This window comes from Schistocerca gregaria, chromosome 8, assembly GCF_023897955.1.
Source record: "Schistocerca gregaria isolate iqSchGreg1 chromosome 8, iqSchGreg1.2, whole genome shotgun sequence".
Classification (NCBI taxonomy): domain Eukaryota; kingdom Metazoa; phylum Arthropoda; class Insecta; order Orthoptera; family Acrididae; genus Schistocerca; species Schistocerca gregaria.
Window position 1 is genome coordinate 220,213,087 of NC_064927.1, and position 26,217 is coordinate 220,239,303.

At 39.0% G+C, this 26,217-nt stretch overlaps 1 protein-coding gene across 3 annotated transcripts in view; it reads left to right on the plus strand.

Moving 5' to 3' along the window:
- The window catches only part of LOC126284791 (AP-1 complex subunit beta-1), a 138,375-nt gene that overhangs the window by 83,029 nt on the left and 29,129 nt on the right, over positions 1–26,217 (plus strand). For all 3 annotated transcript variants that reach the window (XM_049983955.1, XM_049983957.1, XM_049983956.1), the window contains exons 6-11: positions 8,326–8,500; positions 13,434–13,621; positions 13,951–14,077; positions 14,154–14,281; positions 17,217–17,397; positions 17,469–17,740. In XM_049983955.1, coding sequence (XP_049839912.1) covers positions 8,326–8,500; positions 13,434–13,621; positions 13,951–14,077; positions 14,154–14,281; positions 17,217–17,397; positions 17,469–17,740 — 1,071 coding nt within the window. The remainder of the gene's footprint in view (positions 1–8,325; positions 8,501–13,433; positions 13,622–13,950; positions 14,078–14,153; positions 14,282–17,216; positions 17,398–17,468; positions 17,741–26,217) is intronic.

Sequence of the window (26,217 nt, forward strand, 5' to 3'; positions counted from 1 at the left end):
ACTACATTCCATTATCCTCGTTTTGCTTTTGTTAATGTTCATCTTATATCCTCTTTTCAAGACACTGTCCATTCCGTTCAACTGTTCTTCCAAGTCCTTTGCCGTCTCTGACAGAATTACAATGTCATCGGCGAACCTCAAAGTTTTTATTTCTTCTCCATGGATTTTAATACCTACTCCAAATTTTTCTTTTGTTTCCTTTACTGCTTGCTCAATATACAGATTGAATAACATCGGGGAGAGGCTACAACCCTGTCTCACTCCTTTCCCAACCACTGCTTAACTTTCATGCCCCTCGACTCTTATGACTGCCATCTGGTTTCTGTACAAATTGTAAATAGCCTTTCGCTCCCTGTATTTTACCCCTGCCACCTTTAGAATTTGAAAGAGAGTATTCCAGTCAACATTGTCAAAAGCTTTCTCTAAGTCTACAAATGCTAGAAACGTAGGTTTGCCTTTTCTTAATCTTTCTTCTAAGATAAGTCGTAAGGTCAGTATTGCCTCACGTGTTCCAACATTTCGACGGAATCCAAACTGATCCTCCCCGAGGTCTGCATCTACCAGTTTTTCCATTCGTCTGTAAAGAATTCGCGTTAGTATTTTGCAGCCGTGGCTTATTGAACTGATAGTTCGGTAATTTTCACATCTGTCAGCACCTGCTTTCTTTGGGATTGGAATTATTATATTCTTCTTGAAGTCTGAGGGTATTTCGCCAGTCTCATACATCTTGCTCACCAGATGGTAGAGTTTTGTCATGACTGGCTCTCCCAAGGCCGTCAGTAGTTCTAATGGAATGTTGTCTACTCCGGGGGCCTTGTTTCGACTCAGGTCTTTCAGTGCTCTGTCAAACTCTTCACGCAGTATCGTATCTCCCATTTCGTCTTCATCTACATCCTCTTCTATTTCCATAATATTGTCCTCAAGTACATCGCCCTTGTATATACCTTCTGTATACTCCTTCCACCTTTCTGCCTTCCCTTCTTTGCTTAGAACTGGGCTGCCATCTGAGCTCTTGATATTCATACACGTGGTTCTCTTCTCTCCAAAGGTCTCTTTAATTTTCCTGTAGGCAGTATCTATCTTACCCCTAGTGAGATAAGCTTCTACATCCTTACATTTGTCCTCTAGCCATCCCTGTTTAGCCATTTTGCACTTCCTGTCGATCTCATTTTTTATACGTTTGTATTCCTTTTTGCCTGCTTCATTTACTGCATTTTTATATTTTCTCCTTTCATCAATTAAATTCAATATTTCTTCTGTTACCCAAGGATTTCTAGCAGCCCTCGTCTTTGTACCTACTTTATCCTCTGCTGCCTTCACTACTACATCCCTCAGAGCTACCCATTCTTCTTCTACTGTATTTCTTTCCCCTATTCCTGTCAATTGTTCCCTTATGCTCTCTTTGAAACTCTGTACAACCTCTGGTTCTTTCAGTTTATCCAGGTCCCATCTCCTTAATTTCCCACATTTTTGCAGTTTCTTCAGTTTTAATCTACAGGTCATAACCAATAGATTGTGGTCAGAGTCCACATCTGCCCCTGGAAATGTCTTACAACTTAAAACCTGGTTCCTAAATCTCTGTCTTACCATTATATAATCTATCTGATACCTTTTAGTATCTCCAGGGTTCTTCCACGTATACAACCTTCTTTCATGATTCTTAAACCAAGTGTTAGCTATGATTAAGTTGTGCTCTGTGCAAAATTCTACTAGGCGGCTTCCTCTTTCATTTCTTAGCCCCAATCCATATTCACCTACTATGTTTCCTTCTCTCCCTTTTCCTACACTCGAATTCCAGTCACCCATTACTATTAAATTTTCATCTCCCTTCACTATCTGAATAATTTCTTTTATTTCATCGTACATTTCTTCAATTTCTTAATCATCTGCAGAGCTAGTTGGCATATAAACTTGTACTACTGTAGTAGGTGTGGGCTTCGTATCTATCTTGGCCACAATAATGCGTTCACTATGCTGTTTGTAGTAGCTTACCCGCATTCCTATTTTCCTATTCATTATTAAACCTACTCCTGCATTATCCCTATTTGATTTTGTGTTTATAACCCTGTAGTCACCTGACCAGAAGTCTTGTTCCTCCTGCCACCGAACTTCACTAATTCCCACTATATCTAACTTTAACCTATCCATTTCCCTTTTTAAATTTTCTAACCTACCTGCCCGATTAAGGGATCTGACATTCCACGCTCCGATCCGTAGAACGCCAGTTTTCTTTCTCCTGATAACGACATCCTCCTGAGTAGTCCCCGCCCGGAGATCCGAATGGGGGACTATTTTACCTCCGGAATATTTTACCCAAGAGGATGCCATCATCATTTAATCATACAGTAAAGCTGCATGTCCTCGGGAAAAATTACGGCTGTAGTTTCCCCTTGCTTTCAGCCGTTCGCAGTACCAGCACAGCAAGGCCGTTTTGGTTAATGTTGCAAGGCCAGATCAGTCAATCATCCAGACTGTTGCCCCTGCAACTACTGAAAAGGCTGCTGCCCCTCTTCAGGAACCACACGTTTGTCTGGCCTCTCAACAGATACCCCTCCGTTGTGGTTGAACCTACGGTACGGCCATCTGTATCGCTGAGGCACGCAAGCCTCCCCACCAACGGCAAGGTCCATGGTTCATGGGGGGAAGGGAGTAGGTTTAATAATGAATAAAAAAAAATAGGAGTGCGGGTAAGCTACTACAAACAGCATAGTGAACGTATTATTGTGGCCAAGATAGATACAAACCCCCACACCTACTACAGTAGTACAAGTTCATATGCCAACTAGCTCTGCAAATGAAGAAGAAATTAAAGAAATATATGATGAGATAAAAGAAATTATTCAGGTAGTGAAGGGAGACGAAAATTTAATAGTCATGGGTGGCTAGACGTCGAGAGTAGGAAAACGGAGAGAAGGAAACATAGTAGGTGAATATGGATTGGGGCTAAGAAATGAAAAAGGAAGCTGCCTCATAGAATTTTGCACAGAGCACAACTTAATCATAGCTAACACTTGGTTCAAGAATCATACAAGAAGGTGTATACATGGAAGAAGCCTGGAGATATTGACAGGTTTCAGATAGATTATATAATGGTAAGACAGAGATTTAGGAACCCGGTTTTAAATTGTAAGGCATTTCCAAGGGCAGGTGTGGACTCTGACCACAATCTATTGGTTATGAACTGTAGATTAAAACTGAAGAAACTGCAAAAAGGTGGAAATTTAAGAAGATGGGACCTGCATAAACTGGAAGAACCAGAGGTTGTACAGAGATCCAGGGAGAGCATAATGGAACAATTAACAGGAATGGGGGAAAGAAGTACAGGAGAAAAAGTGGGCAGCTCTGAGGGATGAAGTAGTGAAGGCAGCAGAGGATCAAGTAGGTAAAAAGACAAGGGCTAGTAGAAGAAATATTGAACTTAATTGACGAAAGGAGAAAATATAAAAATGCAGTAAATGAAGCAGGCAAAAAGGAATACAGACGTCTCAAGAATGAGATCGACAGGAAGTGCAAAATGGCTAAGCAGGGATGGCTAGAGGACAAATGTAAGGATGTGGAGGCTTATCTCACTAGGGTAAGATAGATATTTGCCTACAGGAAAATTAGAGACCTTTGTGAAAAGAGAACCACTTTTATGAACATAAAGAGCTCAGATGGAAACCCAGTTCTAAGCAAAGAAGGGAAAGCAGAAAGGTGGAAGGAGTATATAGAGGGTCTATACAAAGGCGATGTAGTTAGACACTATCATGGAAAAGGAAGAGAATGTAGATGAAGATGAAATGGGAGATAAGATACTGCATGAAGAGTTTGACAGAGCACTGAAAGACCTGAGTTGAAACAAGGCTCCGGGAGTAGAAAACATTCCATTGGAACTACTGACGGCCTTGGGAGAGCCAGTCCTGACAAAACTGTACCATCTGGTGAGCAAGATGTACGAGACAGGCGAAATACCCTCAGACTTCAAGAAGAATATAATAATTCCAATCCCAAAGAAAGCAGGTGTTGACAGATGTGAAAATTACCAAACTATCAGTTTAATAAGTCATGGCTGCAAAATACTAATGCAAATTCTCTACAGACGAATGGAAAAACTGGTAGAAGCAGACGTCAGGGAAGATCAGTTTGGATTCCGTACAAATACTAAAACACGTGAGGCAATACTGACCTTAAGACTTCTCTTGGAAGAAAGATTAAGGAAAGGCAAAGGTACGTTTCTAGCATTTGTAGACTTACAGAAAGCTTTTGACAATGTTGACTGGAATACTCTCTTTCAAATTCTGAAGGTGGCAGGGGTAAAATACAGGGAGTGAAAGGCTATTTACAATTTGTACAGAAACCAGATGACAGTTGAGTCGAGGGACATGAAAGGGAAGCAGTGGTTGGGAAGGGAGTGAGACAGGGTTGTGGCCTCTCCCCGATGTTATTCAATCTGTATATTGAGCTAGCAGTGAAGGAAACAAAAGAAAAATTCGTAGTAGGTATTAAAATCCATGGAGAAGAAATAAAAACTTTGAGGTTCTCCAATGACATTGTAATTCTGTCAGAGACAGCAAAGGACTTTTAAGAGCAGTTGAATGGAATGGACAGTGTCTTGAAAGGAGTATATAAGATGATCAACAAAAGGAAAACGAGGATAATGGAATGTAGCGAATTAAATTGGGTGATGCTTAGGGAATTAGATTAGGAAATAAGACACTTAAAGTAGTAAAGGAGTTTTGCTATTTGGGGAGCAAAATAATTGATGATGGTCGAAGTAGAGAGGATATAAAATGTAGACTGGCAATGGCAAGGAAAGAGTTCTGAAGAAGAGAAATTTGTTAACATCGAGTATAGATGTATAGTGTCAGAAAATCGTTTCTGAAAGTATTTGTTTGGAGTGTAGCCATGTATGGAAGTGAAACATGGACGTTAAATAGTTTGGACAAGAAGAGAATAGAAGCTTTTGAAATGTGGTGCTACAGAAGAATGATGAAGATTAGATGGGTAGATCACATAACTAATGATGAAGTATTGAATACAATTGTGGAGAAGAGTATGCGGCACAACTTGACAAAAAGATGGGACCTGTTGGTAGGATATGTTCTGAGGCATCAAGGGATCACAAATTTAGCATTGGACAGCAGTGTGGAGGGTAAAAATGGTAGAGGGAGACCAAGAGATGAATACACTAAGCAAATTCAGAAGGATGTGGGTTGCAGTAAGTACTGGGAGATGAAGCAGCTTGCACAGGATAGGGTAGCATGGAGAGATGCATCAAACCAGTCTCGGGACTGAAGACAACAACAATCTGCTTTTGGTGTTGTTCTTGCTCCAGCCATGATTATTTTGCTGCGAATGTAGTAAAATTCCTTACCTTCATTTACATCATGATCATCAATCCTGATGTCAACTTCCTCGCCGTTATCCTTTCTGATACTTCTCATTACTTTTGTCTTTCTTTGATTTACTCTCAATCTGTATTCTGTACTCAATAGACTGTTCGTTCCATTCAGCAGATCATGTAATTTTTCACTTTCACTCAGAACAGCAATGTCGTCAGTGAATCGTATTATTGATATCCTTTCACCTTGTATTTTAATTCTGCTCCTGAACCTTTCTTTTATGTCCGTCATTGCTTCTTTAGTGTACAGACTGAACAGTAGGAGCAAAAGACTATATCCCTGTCTTACACCCTTTTTAATCTGAGCACTTCGTTCTTGATCTTCCTCTTGTATTGTTTCCTCGTTCTTGTATAATTTGTATACTACCCCTTTTCCATACAGCTTTCCCCTGTATTTCTAAGAATTTTGAATATCTTGTAACATTTTTCAATGTAAAGTTTTTTCCAGGTCTACAAATGCTGTGAACATGTCTTGGTTTTTCTGTAGTCTTGCTTGCAGTATCCAGCACAGCATCAGAATTGCCTCTGGTGCCTTTACCTTTTCTAATACCAGACTGATCGTTTTCTAACACATCCTAAATTTTCATTATAAAACTGTGGTAAAACAAATTTGCAACAAAGTATTAGTTAAAATACAAAAGTTGTCAATTTTCTGTAAACAGAGAACATAGGTATGAAATCTACAGCTTGATATGTTTCCTGTGCTTTTCTGTACCTTATACTTTACTGCATTTTATACTTTTTCGGCTCAGGCTTCTAAAAAGTGTGAAAAGGTTGTTTTACTGTCATTTTATCAGCATAACATCAGCTGAAACTTGTAATACATTCACATTTTCATGGAAATTAGATAAGACCCAGGCTAACATATTTTAAAATTTCTTTTGGCCTCAAGTGAAAGTGAAGCAGATAATTTATACAAGTGTACCCTGTTTGGAGTATCTTTTTAGTGGGATGGGTTGGCCATGGGAGAGCGTTAAAGGGTATCGTATGGTACAATACAGCTGGAAAATGTAGTGTGGTATCGGCATCTTTCTTTACAGCTAAATTTTTGCACTCTGTCATCATGACTTCATTGAATCAGATTGTTAGCACTGATTCTCTAGATTTTATTGCAGTGACAAATGGAAGAGCAGTGATTAAGGAACAGTTATTTAATTTTGGAAAAATTCGGTTCAGGTTGCAATACAAACATTTTGATTAGTTTGTCTAAATAACTAAGGGTGGTTACTGGGCTAGTGCCTTCAAGAAGGCCATAGAATATTCGTGCCCATTTTTATCCAGTCAGTTCTGTCTTTTTGTACCACCACTTGTGTTGTACCAACCACCATCACCCTCCTGCATCACACTCTTGTTACATCCTTTATTTTTAATTATGATTAGATATGACACAAATGAATTTGTGTGCTTCTTTTGTATTGGTTTCTTGGAATTATCTGTTAAGTTCTTTCTCCTAATAGTTTTTGTACCTACTTCCCTGTTACCACATTTCCAAGTGTTGCACTTGGACCTATAAAGCCACTGTGTTCATAAATTCATAGTTGAATATAATAGAGGGAAACATTCCACATGGGAAAATTATATCTAAAAACAAAGATGCTGTAATTTACCAAACGAAAGTGTTGGTATGTCGATAGACGATAGAAAAAAAACCACACACACACACACACACACACACACACACACACACACACACACACACACAAACAAAAAATACATATCCATCCGCACATATACGGACACAGGCAGACATGTGTAAATGGCATTTACATATGTCTGTATATGCGTGCGTGCACGTGCACAAGTGTATACCTGTCCTTTTTTCCCTCCCTAAGGTAAGTCTTTCCGCTCCTGGGATTGGACGGCTCCTTACCGTCTCCCTTAAAACCCACATCCTTTCCTCTTTCCCTCTTTCCCTCTCTCCTGATGAAGCAACCTTGGGTTGTGAAAGCTTGAAATTTGTGTGTGTTTGTGTTTTTTATTGTATCTATCGACATACCAACTCTTTCGTTTAGTAAGTTACAGCATCTTTGATTTTAGATATAAATTAATAGTTGTTTACATGTCACATATAATGTCGTAACTATTCCTTGCAGAAGGCCACACTCATTCCATTCCAGGTTCTCGTCAAAATAACTTCTGCTTAAGATCATGTAAATTCAAAGTAAATACACATGTAACTACAGGGTCGCATGTAGATAACTTGAGATGAAGCCTTTAGCTACTGTTAAGTGTCAAGAAATTTCTTGTTTGTATGGCAGCAAATACCACCTGTTGTCAATCAACATATACTTGATTTTCTTATTTAGGCATTGTTCTAAGAGGGGGGGGGGGGGGGGGGGGGTGCACGCACTTGCATATCCATTACTAATTTCTCTAAGAGGAACAAATTCTGCACTAGATTGAAAATCGACCAGTAAACATAGGAAGAATTGTTGATTTTTAGTGTAGTGAGCATCTTGGCTTTGATGTGGGAAGTAGAACAGATGATGGTATCCTGTTTAATCTTTTCTTCTTCTTGTTTTTTAAAAAGCTGCGATTTATTGGTGCCAGTTGAATTATAAGCTTATAAAATATTTACACCTATGTGACACACACACACACACACACACACACACACACACACACACACACACACACACACACACACACACACAGACAGAGAGAGAGAGAGAGAGAGAGAGAGAGAGAGAGAGAGAGAGAGAGAGAGAGAGAGAGAGATATTGCTCTGTGCAGGTATGATTCTTTGCAGATATTTTTTGCAATCACATAATACACAGAATTTTAAAGAAGAATATTCCTGTAAAGATAAGTGTTGAACATGGCATTATTTTTATTGCTTTCTGTTGTATTATTCTTAACACTTTGTCACTAATGATATTGTTATGGGTGGGTTATTTTTGTTGCATCAGTGAATTTGATTTTAAAAGTTACATTTAATGCTGCAGCATCTGTGAGCGGATCACTCCTCGTTTGGCCCATGCAAATGCTGCAGTTGTCTTGTCTGCAGTGAAGGTTTTAATGAAATTTATGGAGATGCTTCCATCAGATTCTGATTTCGTGTCAACACTCACTAAGAAGCTAGCTCCTCCACTGGTGACACTGCTTTCTTCAGAACCAGAGGTATGTCCTAAGTACATCATTATTTATATTGCGAAAGTCTAAGGTTCTTGTTATACTCAGTTTTATAGTTATTTCTCCAAATTTCTGTGAACAGTAGACGTCTCATGAAATATTCATGCTTACCATGAGGTATATAAGAAGACTGTCAACAAAGTTCACAGTAAAACTTCTAGAAGTGAGAATGTGAAAAGGTAAGAGCTTTGCAAAATTTGAGGTAAAGGTTTTGGAAATAATCCCATCCCATGATACGTGTGTACACATTTCTCAGGGTAGAGATATCCAGCTTCTAGTTTGATATGAGGGAGTACTCAAGTCCCCAGAAGAACATCGTCCTGGGCATAGCTCGCATTGTATGAATTTCTCTTGCCAAGGGTGGATCACACAGTTGTCTGAGAGTTCAGAAGTACCCCTGGCTTCCTCTGGAAAGGTTTCCTCTGACTTTATTGATTTTTTTTCCCTTTCTTTCACTGCTGCTGTTTTGCTGTCTCCTTTTTCTTTTTTGTGATAGCAAATGCAGGTGAACGATATGTGATTGTGAATATTTGCTTTCTATTTGGGGAAAAATTCTGTGCAACCCATTGTAATGTTGCAAACAGTTTACAGAGATTATGCTCTGAGAAGTGCAAAGTGGTTTTCATGTTTTAAAAATTGCAACATGCCAATTGAAGACAAATTTGGTTCTTCATGTCCAGAAACTATCTGTGCAAATGAAAATGGTGAGAAAATTTGTGACTTTTGAGAGGCCATAAACTGCCAGCAGCTACATAGCTCCCTGAAATGAAATGGTCAGGCAAAAGGAGTAGATCCTCTCCTACAGTGGGCAAAGGTGAGAAATATTATGCTGGGAAAGCCTGATTGAGGGAACAGGTGGCACAAACATCCATTAAACACATGATAGAGTTGACTTGATTGAAATTTCAGTGATGTCACTGAATTTTAAGCAAACATTTGGACACAATGGTGTTTGTTCCCAGATTTGTGTGTCTGATTTGAACTGACCGGCAAAAAAATTCCAAGTATCAACTGCAAATAATGCTGTGCTGACAGTTATTTTTCAAAAGCTCTACAGGTGAAGAGTTGTGGTGCTAGGCTGATGACCACAAAGCACAGTAGTGATAAGGAAATAAATGAGGGAGGATCTGTTTGGCTGTCACTGGAAAAAAAAAGAAAAACCAAACACCACTTTTTCTGTCATCAGACTTACTAGTTGGACAAATGTATTAAGAATAACGGACATTACTTTGAAAAAAGGATTGTTTTGTGGAGAGTACTCAAAATCCTAGCTTTGAAAAAAATAAAGGCTGGTTTACCTCCCAGTAAATGTATTGATGATAAGTTCACAGCAGGAACCGAAAATCATTAATTCTATATTCTCCTTTGGCAATAAATATTCATACCTCTCTGTTTTCTTCTCTTGATGTTTGCCCCAGTTATAGAACGGATGAGGATTGAGAAAGAGGATGACACCTTTGTACACTTTGCATCTGTAGCAAACAAAAGTTATAAAATTTCTGGAGATAATAATTTGCAAGGGAAAATGTCATGCGTTGCAAACTGTAATAACAAAAAACTGAAAATCTGGGATGGAACAATGACAGTATTATAAAAGGCATAGATTGCTGCTTACCATATAAACAAAGACATTGTCACAGAAAGACTGCTACATGTTTGAGCTTTCAGCTTCTTCATTCAGGATCAATTGCCTCTTTTCACACCGTACAGATGTCTTATCTAAATCATTTTGCAAGTTGTTTTGATCATCTGATGACTTTACAAGACATTAAATGACAGCATCATCTGCAAACAGTCTAAGATGGCTTCTCAGATTGTCTCCTATGTCGTTCATATAGATCAGGAACAATAGAGGGCCTATAACACTTCTTTGGGAACACCGGATATTACTTTTGTTTTACTCGATGACTTTCCGCCTATTATTACGAACTGTGACCTTTGACAGGAAATCGTGAATCCAGTCGCACAACTGAGGCGATACTCTGTAGGCACGCAGTTAGATTAGAAGACCTGTGTGAGGAACTGTGTCGAAAGCCTTCTGGAAATCTAAAAAAATAGAATCAATTTTACATCCCCTGTCGATAGCACTTATTACTTCATGAGTATAAAGAACTACTTGTGTTTCACAAGAACAATATTTTCTGTAAAACAATCCAATTAATAGTATAGTCTGATTGTCAGGTATAACCTCTACCCATACTATTTCACATGAACTATCTACTTCAGTTTCGCTACAAGGCAAACTACCTCTGACAGCAATAAATACTCCACCACCAGCTGTATTTAATCTATCCTTTCTGAACACTGTCAGATTGTTTCAAAAAATTTCGGCTGAACTTATTTCCAGCTTTAGCCAGCTCTCTGTACCCACAACAATTTGAGCTTCAGTGCTTTCTATTAGGACTTGGAGCTCTGGTTCTTCCCCAACACAGCTATGACAATTTACATCTACAATACTAATCGTTTCTACAACTACCTTACTGTGTTTTACCTGCCCACTTTGTGACGGATGCCCCTTCTGGGGTTCCCTGAGACCCCCTAACCTAAAAAAAATGCCCAGTCCCTTCCACACAGCCACTGCTACGCATGTAGTGGACTCCTGACATATTAAGCGGAACCTGGAAACCCACCACCCAATGGCGCAAGTCAAGGAATCTGAAATCTACATGGTCACAGAACCTCCTGAGCCTCTGAATCAGACCCTCCACTTGGCTCTGCACCAAAAGACCACAGTCGGTTCTATCGACAATGCTGCAGATGGTGAGCTGCTCCTTAATCTCGGAAGAAAGACTGGCAGTCTTTACCATTTCCACTAGCCACCCGAAACCAGACAGAATCTGCCCCGATCCAAAGTGACACACGTCAGTGGTACCGACATGAGCCACCGCCTGCAGTTGGCTGCACCCTGTACTCTTCATGGCATCCGGAAGCACCCTTTCCACATATGGAATGACTCCCCCCTAGAACGCACACTGGCTTCCTTCATCTCCTTGGCAGCCATGTTCCTAAGGGGCCCTATTATGCGCCTAACGTTGGAGCACCCAACTACCAGCAAATCCACCCTCTGTGAATGCCCAGACCTTGCCGTCCGAGAAGCTTCCTCTGGAACATGGATGGCTGCATCCAGCTCAGAGACATCGTCAGCCACTGATAACGTCCAAAACCTGTTTGTCAAATGAACTGGGGAGACCCTACGATCAGCCCCACGGAAAGTTACTTTCTGCCTGCCAGACTTTGGAATGATCTCCCACTCGACCACGGGTGAGGGGACAACCTCAGTGCAGGCAGTACCCGGGGAGGTCACAGCAATGGACCGATCAGAGGACACGTGAGACGTGCTCAACGTCCCTCACATCCCCGCTGGCAGGTCAACAGGAAGAAGCTTGTGTACATGGGTAATTTTGAATGGATAGCAAAGAAGGATGTTTCTAGGATTTTACGCACCGTGCTCCCGGGCAAGTCCAACGTTCGGGCAATTCTTTGTGCACTACACGTTTGCTAATCACCACTCGTCTCCTCCTGCATTGCTGTAGCCACTGTTTTCACTGATGCCGAATGAGTTTGTTTCCTCCCTCTACCAGGTTGCACACGAAAAGAACCAGTCTTTTCAAATTTCCATATCATTTTCTCCAGACCCATGGCAGTCATTGAACCAGTGCCTTTTTCCAAACCCTTCAGTGTCTGGAACTTCTGCAGAGTGATGTGTGCACACTCATCATTCATGTAATACCGTTCTACAAGCAGAGCGCGATCCTGCATTGAGACAGTCATGGCGATTGTCGCAGATGGGAAAGAAGGAAAAGCCATATACCTGTCGTGTTTATACCAACTTCAATAGGTTGTGCACTTAAAAGGTGTTTTCATTTACATATTCTGACACATGCAGTGCCATCTATCGATAAATTTTCACAATATATTTTTTATTCTGCCATACGTTTCCCCCCCTTCTTCGATAATATTATGTTGCAATTTTCCATCATTCTGACCAGTGGTGTTATTTCTGCAGTGTTTTGAAAGTTCAACTTTTAGTTATAACTACCCTGTATATGTCCCTGTAGTTGGACATTTTCAAGTATTAAGTCAACAACAACAACAAAAGAACATTGGCACCCAAAAGCTCTATTTTTTGAGGTGGTACCTACATTTTTATGGTTACTTGGTAATGGTTACTTGTTACATCTGTCACCATACTGGTTGATACTGTCACTTGCCAAAGCTGACGAGTTGTAACGATTCTTCAGCGCTTTAAGCAGTCTGGGAATGCTTCTACTTTTCTTCAATCATTTAATGGAGTCCAAAAAGTGAATTCTAGAAGTATATAACTGAAGCTAACACAGGTAATGAATGACAGGCACAGCTACACATAGGAACAATCTTATATTCAGGTCGTGGCAGTGATGTGTATGAACAAAAGAAGAAAGAAAACATAGCTTCTGAGTGCAGGGGTTGCTGTATTTGATGAAAAGCAAGTTTGAAGGGAAACAAACTGGTGAGCAAGAACTCCAGAGAAAAACAATATACTACTATAACAGAGGAGAAACAAGTAATGGAATACCAGCATGAGTAACATCTCAGTGATAACTGGAATATGAGGAATGAGATGGGTAACCATTGGGATATTGATGTAACAAACCAACAGTAGGTTTGTAATAGTTTCTGGGCTCCTGGCTGACTTCATCATCATGTTATGTAATTTCCTCCAATCCTTTTCTTTTTCACCAGTTGAAAAAGACCATAGTTTTTAGAGCTATGTTTTTGTGCACTTTTGTTTCTTTAATGTAACATGGTAAATAAATTTTTGCTTGGCTTACAGTTTTATTTGTCCTTTCCGGATAAATTATGTAATAATACATTAAGATATCTTCATATATTTGCGATATTTTGTTTTTACATTAGTCTCACTTCTTACTTTAACATACAGGTCCAGTATGTTGCACTTAGAAATATCAACCTCATTGTACAGAAACGTCCTGATATATTGAAACATGAAATGAAAGTGTTCTTTGTGAAGTACAATGATCCAATATATGTTAAGCTGGAGAAGCTGGACATCATGATAAGACTTGCGTCACAGGCAAATATTGCTCAAGTGTTGTCGGAACTGAAGGAGTGAGTATTCCGTGTTGATATACAAAGGGGTCAGCAAAAGAAACAGCTAATCCACAATTTAGTAAGAACTAGTCTGTTCAAGCTATTTTTTTAGAATGCCCCACAAACTGGTAAATTGTAGTTCCGTATTTACTGTTACAAAGTGCTTTTTGCTGTATAAATTATTTTTTCATGTTGTATTTGTTATTGTCTTCAAATTTAACCAAAGATATAACATACAACAATCCAAAATACCCTCCTGTGTGTTATTGCTTTATTCTGCTGACCTCTTAATATGTAACTGAAAGAACGGTAAAATTACAGAATTCAGTAATATGTTTTTGATATAGGTATGCAACTGAAGTAGATGTGGATTTTGTTCGTAAGGCTGTCAGGGCGATAGGGCGATGTGCTATAAAAGTTGAACAGTCTGCTGAAAGATGTGTTTCTACACTGCTTGATTTGATTCAAACAAAGGTAAATATTCACTGTATTGGGCTGAAATGTTATTTGTATACATTGATATTTTTCTAACCATATACTTGTTGTCTAGGTCAACTATGTTGTACAAGAAGCAATTGTAGTAATAAAGGACATTTTCCGCAAGTATCCCAATAAATATGAAAGCATTATTTCAACTTTGTGTGAAAACTTGGACACACTGGATGAACCAGAGGCTAGGTAAGCTGTATATACTACCAACCATTATCAACACTGTGGTTAGTTTGACCACCACAGGGTATTATGACATTAAGTATCAAATTACCCTAAAATGTGCCATTTGCTACCCTGCCCTAACCATCCTATTAATATTAATCCTGAGTGCTTGATTAAACAGTACTGCTGTTATAGTCCAGGATCTGTGTGCATAAATGTAGACTCAGTTAAGAACAGTTCTTGCTTCTCATAAATCCTGAACTTCATTACAAAAGAATTTGTCAAGACACTCCCTCAACCAAAATGAAAAAAACTGAGATACAGAAATAGCCAGTTAGAAGAATGAACAAAGGCAGAACCTGAACTAACATGTAACTGTCTCATCCTGAGACATTGTTACAGGCACCATCATCTTATAATCTTTTAACAATCAGTATGTTATAACCTTTAATTTTTTTACAATTTTATTTTTTATATGTAAACAATTTTTTTAACAAATAGGCTATTGAATGTACATTCCCTGTTAAACATGAAGTACAATTTTGCTAGTAGACTTACTTTATTTATTTAACAAATCGTCATAATTTTATTTTCACATACTATATATATATTTTAATGTGTGGTAATCACCTTCACGTATGTCACCAGTTATATAAAATAATTTCAACTGTTTTATCTATTTAACATTTTATAAAACAATACAGTAGACACACACAAATAATGAAGTACCTGTTACTTGTGTATTGATATTCATAATTGTAAATGACCCACGAACTGACATTTCAAGCCAGGATCAGGCAGCATATCAAAATTATTGATCAGATATTTTGAATGACCATATAAAGAAGTTATTGCCATGAAAAGTTACAGGAAAAGTCAGCAAAACAAAACTGTTCACACAGAAGATGGAAAGTGCCACGTGTAGTCAAGTCACAAATTTTGACAACGCTGTAGACTCATTAATGACCATTTTATGTTATAGTGGCCATATAACATCATACTAGCAAGACTTAAAGCATACAGCATTACAAATTAATAATAGTTAAATATTATAGAGAAGTATATGATGTAGACAGCAGTCATGAATCATGCAGCTGTTTAGCCAGCAGTGCTAGATACGGTCCAGAGAAGCTATTAGTGTTGCTGTGGTAGATTTTCTTACTGTGGAAAGTATGTAACAGAGGTGCATATTACACTGCTGGAAAAAATTAGAAGTTTCCAATTCATTCAAAATTTAGTGTTGCAACAGTGCATATGGAGTACATGAAGTTATTTCATTTACAGATTAGTAACACAAGCTATTCTTAGATACCAGGTATTGACCCATGCTGCAACACCCATATTAATACATGGTGTAGCGTCCATACAGTGCTGATGCTGACCCTGTCATACAGTTGATTGTACAAACGGAGAAAACTGTCATGGGATATGTTGTGCCACACTTACTCGACCTGTTAATGTAGTTCTAAATGTTGGTTGAAAAGATGCACAAGTCACTTCTCGTCTCATCATATCCCACAGGGGATTGATTGGAGACATGTACAGAGGTTGTGCTGGGCAGAAAAGTTGCTGCACATGTTGCAAAACACATTGAGTTTTACAGTGTGTGTGTGTGTGTGTGTGTGTGTGTGTGTGTGTGTGTGTGTGTGTGTATGAGCATTATCCTGTTCAAACAACACATCACCTTCCTGCTGCAAGAACGGAAAAAGAATGGGTGTTCCAGGGTGGGGCCAGGGTGTTTTGGATGATTGCTTTCTCCAAGACAGCACTCTCCAGCTCTACATCGTATATGCAAATGACTATCACTTGCGTGCTGGCTAGTTCAACAATGGGTATGAATAAGACATTTAAATTTTGATGGCCAATATTTATTAAACTCTGGTTGCACGTGTATAATGATCTGAAAGAGATAAAAAGGTAAACTGCCAAATACAATGACCTTCCACTTGGCAAGAAAAGTATAGAAAATAGTTTTACAATGGAAGTCATGGTTTGTTTTTCACTCTTATATCCAAGGTAAATAGAGCTCAGTGATGCCCGCATTCTGCAGGTGTAAAACTTAATTTATCCAAATGATGCTTTCATTACTGAAAATGGCTTGAATATAGAGGAAAGGCACCTGTTATGGGAGAGTTCTCTACTGTGAGACAGCTAGATGCATACTAAAGTAAATGTTCAGCTGTGTTGAGAAGTATTAGAGCTTCGTTCTCACAGGGCCTGAGCTGTAGGGCAGTGACAATAAGGCTATTACACAGCTGAACATTGTCAACAGGTTCGATAAGTGTTTTGAGTGAACGTGCTTGTCAAGCTTTCATATCTAAAGATGGGTAGCAGTTGCAACAACATTCATATGATTGATGTGAAGAGCATTTAAAAGCAGACATTCCATGCAGATGTCAACAAACACTTTGTCTTGCTATGGCATTAACACTTTTCCTGTCCGACCCCTAAATCTGATGAGTTAGTCTGGTGTTGCACCACTGCTTTACCTACTTCTGGGCACAGCAAGTTCAGACACTGCACAGGGCTGCCACTTTACGTGCACTGAAACCATTGTATTGGGCAAGTGCCAAAACACTAGCTCTTGTCAGCTACATATGCAGAGAGATCCTGGCAGTAAGAGTGTCACATATACTGTCTGTGCTGCTGTGTGTTACCCTGTTCGACATACTTTAGCTGTTGCAACACACAAGCAATACAGTGTTCAAAAAAATACAGGGAATGCAAATTTTAATTACTTCAGTAGAATTTCAGAGCTTCAAACATTGCTACCACACGACTATACAGATTCTCTCTTATTTGAAACCTAAGTATCTTGGCATTGGATGCGGATAAAAGTTAATGTTACTGTATTATCTGTGTCTTTTGGACTTATCATTGACTATATCCATAGGTATACTAAACAAATCTATATATGTTACATTACAAAATTCAATAATACCTTTGTAATTTTATCCAGAGCGTCCATGATATGGATTATTGGAGAGTATGCAGAGCGTATCGACAACGCAGATGAACTCTTGGAAAGCTTTCTGGAAGGATTCCATGATGAGAATACTCAGGTGCAACTGCAGTTACTTACAGCTATTGTGAAACTGTTCTTAAAGCGACCTACTGACACACAAGAATTAGTGCAACAGGTATGGTATCAGTGTATAGCTTGAGGATACTGTGTAATGTTAATCTTTTAATTGTAAGTCTTGTCTTACAGGTTTTGAGTCTAGCTACGCAAGACTCTGACAATCCAGATCTGCGTGACAGAGGTTTCATTTATTGGCGTCTGCTTTCAACTGATCCTGCAGCAGCCAAAGAAGTTGTCCTTGCAGAAAAGCCACTTATATCAGAAGAAACAGATCTGTTGGAACCAACATTGCTGGATGAATTAATCTGTCATATTTCTAGCCTGGCATCTGTCTATCACAAACCACCCAACGCTTTTGTTGAAGGAAGAGGAGCAGGTGTGCGCAAGATGTTGCCTGCAAGGTTTGTATTTATGCATAGCAAAATAGTTTGTTTTAGTCACACATTGAAGTATTTTATAATATAATTTTGTTGTAGTGACTGGGTGAAAAAGTGTTAGTTGACATTATTGAAATATATACTTCTAACATAGTTCCTATTTGAAAAGTATGTAAAATACCCCCCTTTTAGTGCCATAACCTATTCATTAGACTAAACATGATTTTCAGTCACAAATTTCTGTAGATGTTGGAGTGTGTGGAAGTTAATACCCTGATTCTGGTGAATAGGGTGATTATACACACACAACTCACCCATGATAACAAATTGGCACTCAGTCATTGTGTATTTTTTTAAATGGCCAGAGTTAGATTTCACATTGATGTTTGGTCAGTGTTCAACAATTCGTCTATTTAGGATCAAAGAAATGTAACTCCAAAAACAGTGTTTTGAGATAATTTAAGTGTTTTGTCCAAAAAACTGAGTACTTTCTAATAGCCTTTCACAAACTATTCTATGGTAAATAAAAAGTATACTTAACTGTTGTTTCCTACTAGGTGTTAAATATTCTAGTCATTCGATGGACTAATGAAATTATGCACATAGTTAAAATAGTCAGATCCTGAACTTAATGGTTGCTGCTGTATGACATATGAACGTCAAACAAATAATATGCAGCTTCAAGCAATACTATCATATTAAATATTACTGCAGTTGTGTTATTAATGCCTTTATAAATACAGAACACATGCAGTGAGCTGTGGGAATGTGTGTCAGTGCTATTGAGTGCTGTAAGCAAGAGAACTGTTTCTCAGGAAGTTTATCTTCAGTCTTTGATGGAGAATACATAAAAGCCATTATTATTTTCACTTTGTGTTATTTGTCTGCAGTAACATTGAACTTCCAATAAATAATTTACAGGTAACAGAAATAATATTCTTGTTCTGTAATCTTCACATAACAAACATGGGAAAAATAATTTTAACAAAACACAGTGCTCCCTCACACTTGTCTGTTCGTGGATTACTGTTTCAGAAATAATACTGAACAGACATATTAATGAGCCAAAATTAGTGGTTTACATGAAACAGCTAAGGTGATGAGCTAACAACAGTAATAAAGGAGACAAAAAGTAGAAAATAAACGTGAAGTCTATTCCTGTGATTCTTCCACATTTTCTTCATTTTCTAAATTGTTAGCAGCATCGAGTTCTTCATATAATGTGTGATACCAAGGAGGTATAATACCCTTATTACATAGATCTATAAGACATTTTTCTTTTCTTTGCTTATGCAGAGAGGACTGTCATATGCTGGGCACAGAGCTTCGTCTTCAGGTTCTGAATTCGAAGAATTTTGTAGGCCAGGTCTTTTCTTGGTGTGTGAAACTTGAAAGTCACGATCATTGTAGGAATATTTGAAAAACATGTCAGCCTGATCCTTCTATATTGCATCCAAACAATCTTCTGCCATTTGTTTTCTCTATTCTCAGAAGTTTTCCTATTCCGAATTATTTTCTTCTGAAGCTGGTTGAAATCAACAATGTGAGTGTTATCCATTTCCGTCACTCTGTACTTCATGAAGGTCGTTCTTACAATTGTATACCAGCCAATGGGATCATAAACATCCACATATTTACTTTTTCTTTCAATGCTCGCATGCACCAGTATACTTCCATTTGTCCATGTCCAGGCACAAAAAAGCATTGCTCAATAGCTGGAATGTCCAGTGCATTCACTGCATATAAACACACAGTGCTCATATTGGCATTCCTGTTCTGACCCCCATATGTGTCAGAAAACAAGGTCATCGGCTTTCCTTGTGCATGATTTTTCAAAAAATCCCACAGACATAAAGCCACCTCCGTGGACCCCCTTTTTGCTGTTGTCTCGTTCCACATGCAGCAATTGATTTTGCATTCTCCTATGTTAAGAACTCTGAGATTATACACAGAGAGCTTTCTTTTATAGAATACTGCCTTTGCATTCCCTTTAGGGTGGTAAAGCACTGCTTGTAAGTCAAGTTCAGCTAGCAAAGATTCACCTTTTCTTGCACTTTGTTTATTAATGTTCTTAAATTTTCTTGCCATTCCTTTCCTTTTCAAATGCTCTTCCTGTTCCCTTTTAAATTTTTGTCTTTCTTTTCCTTAGCCAAAAACTGTGAAAACTGTAAACATTAATCACACATAGCTTTTCATGGCGTGTGGAATTTCACATTAAATGCCTTGGTGAATATCTCCCTATACAGCCATAATTTCTCGACTGCCTTTCCTTCCTCGTAGCATTGTTCCCTATATAACCGATACATTATCTTAATACTCATATCGGCAGGTAAATAATCTGCTGTACATTCTTTCCTCTTGTAATGAGAGGGAAGGGTAGGAAAACTCTTAATGTGTTTCCTTACAGCCTCTTTACTTTTTTCTGGTCTCCCTCTACCTGGTTGATGACACCCTCTTTGCCCTTTCTCAATTACACAATGTTCATTTCTTTTTTAATAGTATATTTTACAAAGATTTCAAAAATGTCAGTCTTCAGGAAAGTGCATACACACTTGAACTGTATCAGGTCCTTTTATTAGATAGAATCTCTTAGTCCTCTTCCCTCATGAGTTATCAGATTTTGTCGTCACTTTTTCTCTTCTTCTTCCACTAATTTATTTAGGTACTGCCTTTGTAGCTCAGCTGATCCAAGATCCCAGTAAGCTCTGTGGATATTTTGTCTGTCCTGCTCAGTAAACTTACTGCTGCATTCTCATGGATATTTAGAGCAATCTTTTGGCTACCAATTTCTTGCTGGTACTTCAGAATTCTTCGTAGAAATATGTGCCCTTCCATGCTGTCGACTGATTATTGATTTCTTTTTCATTCCTCTTTAACTGCTACCCTTTTTCATTTTCTTGTTTTGTTACTACTCTAGATACCCACGTTGTCATCTGCAATTTCCCTGTCCTGATTATGATGATTTACTGTGCACTAGTTGCATCCTCAGTTTTTGTGTCATTCTTTACAAGGGATGTTCCATGTTTCACTGCTGTCTGTAACAATAACATGACAGGTATTCAGAGGAAGGGAAAAGAAAATTAAATGGAACTGCTGTAGTGTCAGGTAATTGTTCGTTTACTCACCAGAATCTGTAGCGTTGTCTGGTTTATAGGACAGATCTGTACCTGAACCAATGAATGAATGTCTGGAGCATCTCCACATCACGTTCTTCCTCAGCTATAAAGATAAACAGTAGTAGTAGTAATAAAAATGATGATGATGACAGCAGTAGTAGTAGTAGTAGTAGTAGTAGTAGTAGTAGTAGTAGTAATCGTAAAAGGCGACGAAAAGAACAAACCACTAATAGGGCTAACACCCTTTTAGTGTGATCAGGTGGTTCAGGACACAACTAAAGAAGCCTCGGACGAGTGCCGTCATGGTCGGGGACGACGCTTGAACGCTATGCCCGCCCACAATGGTAACGACACTGCTAGCCAACTGGAAAATGATTTAAATCCAAATAGAGGTGTTTTGCAGGATATGCTTCCTGCAACCACCCTAGAAGGAAAACAGACAGAGGATGAGATGGTCAGATGAAGTTAATCGACACCTTATGTTCTGTTATTACCAAGCAACAAACCTAGGAACTAACACAACTCGATACAGATCACAAGTATACACAACATTTATTACCGGATACCCAGAATTAAAATTTTTAACAGAACGACTAGCTGATCAGATCCGTGTAATAATCAAAAATAACAGTATACCCCAGTCAGAATGAGAACATCAAACAACTACAACAAATACTGGAATAAAATAATGTGCAATCAGAAGAAGATAATACAGTAATGGACTCACACATCCCAGAGCAAACAAACAAAGAACAACATGCATCAATTAAAAAATCAGAGGAAAACAAAATCTTACGACTGCCACCAGAACAAGTACAAATAGAACACGAAGTGACACATGTTAGATATAGAAGAAAAATTTCAGCTGACATATATAGAATACAAAGACACAAATACAGACATTACACCATTCTTGCATAGACCGCCAAATAACCCACAAGTCGAAACAACAATAAAAACTATCAACACAATCATACCCAACTATGGAAGAGTTAAAACTACTGGTTTCTATAGGAGCACTCACTACACTAAATATACACACTAGGCAGAGATCAGAACCAACCAACACACAGAAGAAACCCACAACAACAGCATGGCAACACAGGCTACAGATCAGAATAGAAAAACTGAGAAAAGACATTGGACAGCTAACCCAATTTATAAGAAAAGAAATATCAGACAAAAAAACGAAAAAGGTCAGGTAAAATCTCACAACAAGAAGCGATAGAGCAATTAGATGAAAAGCAGAAATTCCAAACATTGGCCAAACGACTTAGAAGATACAAAAAAGTGAAAATAGAAGAAAACAAAACCAAACATTCAACACAAACCAAAAGAAATTTTACCAGACAATAGATAACACATTAAAATAGACGATCCACCAAACATAACAGACATGGAACACTTCTGGAGCAACATAAGGTAAAACCCGGTACAACATAACAGGCATGCACGGTGGATAGAAGCAGAAACAAACACATACAAGATGATACGACAAATGCCTGAAGTGATAATTTTGCAACATGAAGTCAGCAAAGCAATTAATTCTACTCACAATTGGAAAGCCCCTGGAAAAGATAAAATAGCAAATTTCTGGCTAAAGAAGTTCATCTCAACACATTCACATCTAACTAAATTATTTAACAGTTACATTGCAGACCCATACACATTCCCTGATACACTTACACATGGAATAACTTATATGAAACCTAACGATCAAGCAGACACAGCAAACCCAGCTAAATACCACCCCATAACATGCCTACCAACAATATACAAAATATTAACTTCAGTCATTACACAGAAATTGACACAACACAGAACAAAATTATAAATGAAGATCAAAAAGGCTGTTGCAAAGGAGCACGAGGATGTGAAGAGCAACTGATAATAGATGCAGAGGTAACATATCAAGCTAAAACTAAACAAAGGTCGCTACACTACGCATACATTGATTACCGAAAGGCTTTTGATAGTGTACCCCACTCATGGTTACTACAAATATTGGAAATATACAAAGTAGATCCTAAATTAATACAGTTCCTGAACATAGTAATGGAAAAATTGGAAAACCACACTTAATATCCAAACAAACTCAAATAATATCACATCACAGCCAATACAGATTAAGTGTGGAATATACTAAGGAGACTCATTAAGTCCTTTCTGGTTCTGCCTTGCTCTGAACCCACTATCCAACATGATAAATAATACAAATTATGGATACAATATTACTGGAACATATCCAAACAAAATCACACATTTGCTATACATGGATGATCTAAAACTACTGGCAGCAACAACTCAACCAATTACTAAAGATAACAGAAATATTCAGCAATGATATAAATATGGCTTTTGGAACAGACAAATGTAAGAAAAATAGCATAGTCAAGGGAAAACACACTAAACAAGATTATTACATATTGGATAACCACAGCGACTGCATAGAAGTGATTGAAAAAACAGATGCCTATAAATATCTAGGATACAGACAAAAAATAGGAATAGATAATACAGATATTAAAGAAGAACTAAAAGAAAAATATAGACAAAGACTAACAAGAATACTGAAAACAGAATTGACAGCAAGAAACAAAACAAAAGCTATAAATACTTATGCTATACCAATATTGACCTACTCATTTGGAGTAGTGAAATGGAGTAACACAGACCTAGAAGCACTCAATACACTTACACGATCACACTGCCACAAATATAGAATACATCACATACATTCAGCAACAGAAAGATTCACATTAAGCAGAAAGAAAGGAGGAAGGGGATTTATCGACATAAAAAATCAACATTATGGACAGGTAGACAATTTAAGAAAATTCTTTGTAGAACGAGCAGAAACTAGCAAAATACACAAAGCAGTCACTCATATAAATTCATCGGGTATGCCATTGCAATTTCATAACCACTTCTACAACCCTTTAGATCACATAACATCAACAGATACGAAGAAAGTAAATTGGAAAAAGAAAACACTACATGGCAAGCATCCGTATCATCTAACACAGCGACACATCGATCGAGACGCATCAAACACATGGCTAAGAACAGGCAATATATACAGTGAGACGGAAGGATTCATCATTGCAATACAAGATCAAACAATAAACACCAAATATTACAGCAAGCATATTACAAAATATCCCAATACAACAGATAAATGCAGAGTTTGCAAACAACAAATAGAAACAGTAGATCATGTCACAAGCGGATGTACAATACTTGCAAATACAGAATACCCCAGAAGACATGACAATGTAGCAAAAATAATAAATCAACAGCTTGCCTTACAACATAAACTTATAAAACAACACATTCCCACATACAAGTATGCACCACAAAATGTATGATGAATACCAATTATACTGGAACAGAACCATTATAACAGATAAACCACCACCACATAACAAACCTGACATCATACTCACCAAAAAAAGGAGAAATTAACACAACTAATCAAAATATCCATACCCAATACAACAATATACAAAAGAAAACAGGAGAAAAAAATTGAAAAATACATCCAACTGGCCGAGGAAGTCAAGGATATGTGGCATCAGGATAAAGTTGACAGTATACCAATTATACTATCAACTACAGGAGTCATACCACACAATATCCACCAGTACATCAATGCAATACAGCTACATCCAAATGTATATAAACTACTACAGAAATCAGTAATTGTTGATACATGTTCAGTTACCCGAAAGTTCCTAAATGCAATGTAACATATACCATACAGTTAAAAGGAAGTCACGCTTGATCAAGGTCCGCGCCACTTTCCATTTTTAACCAGACATAACGTCTGAGAAATAATAACAATAATAATAATAATAATAATAATAATAAAGTACAAACTACTGAAATATATACACTGAGAAGTTAGTGTCTAATACTTACAAGAGTCCATTAAATTCTGTTCCTTGTCCAGGAGCATTTTCACCATCCTTCCTCTGGGCTCCATAGTGCGCCTACTTGCTTGTAAACTTATTCAAAACTGAAAATATATATACACTCCTAGAAATTGAAATAACAACACTGTGAATTCATTGTCCCAGGAGGGGAAACTTTATTGACACATTACTGGGGTCAGATACATCACATGATCACACTGACTGAACCACAGGCACATAGACACAGGCAACAGAGCATGCACAATGTCGGCACTAGTACAGTGTATATCCACCTTTCGCAGCAATGCAGGCTGCTATTCTCCCATGGAGACGATCGTAGAGATGCTGGATGTAGTCCTGTGGAACGGCTTGCCATGCCATTTCCACCTGGCGCCTCAGTTGGACCAGCGTTCGTGCTGGACGTGCAGACCGCGTGAGACGACGCTTCATCCAGTCCCAAACATGCTCAATAGGGGACAGATCCGGAGATCTTGCTGGCCAGGGTAGTTGACTTACACCTTCTAGAGCACGTTGGGTGGCACGGGATACATGCGGACATGCATTGTCCTGTTGGAACAGCAAGTTCCCTTGCCGGTATAGGAATGGTAGAACGATGGGTTCAATGACGGTTTGGATGTACCGTGCACTATTCAGTGTCCCCTCGGCGATCACCAGAGGTGTACGGCCAGTGTAGGAGATCGCTCCCCACACCATGATGCCGGGTGTTGGCCCTGTGTGCCTCGGTCGTATGCAGACCTGCACGGCGCCAAACACGCATACGACCATCATTGGCACCAAGGCAGAAGCGACTCTCATCGCTGAAGACGACACGTCTCCATTCGTCCCTCCATTCACGCCTGTCGCGACACCACTGGAGGCGGGCTGCACGATGTTGGGGCGTGAGTGGAAGACGGCCTAACGGTGTGCGGAACCGTAGCCCAGCTTCATGGAGACGGTTGCGAATGGTCCTCGCCGATACCCCAGGAGCAACAGTGTCCCTAATTTGCTGGGAAGTGGTGGTGCAGTCCCCTACGGCACTGCGTAGGATCCTACTGTCTTGGCGTGCGTCGCTGTGGTCCGGTTCCAGGTCGACGGGCACGTGCACCTTCCGCCGACCACTGGCGCCAACATAGATGTACTGTGGAGACCTCACACCCCACGTGTTGAGCAGTTCGGCGGTACGTCCACCCGGCCTTCCGCATGCCCACTATACGCCCTCGCTAAAAGTCCGTCAACTGCACGTACGGTTCACGTCCACGCTGTCGCGGCATGCTACCAGTGTTAAAGACTGCGATGGAGCTCCGTATGCCACGGCAAACTGGCTGACACTGACTGCGGCGGTGCACAAATGCTGCGCAGTTAGCGCCATTCGACGGCCAACACCGCGGTTCCTGGTGTGTCCGCTGTGCCGTGCGTGTGATCATTGCTTGTACAGCCCTCTCGCAGTGTCCGGGGCAAGTATGGTGGGTCT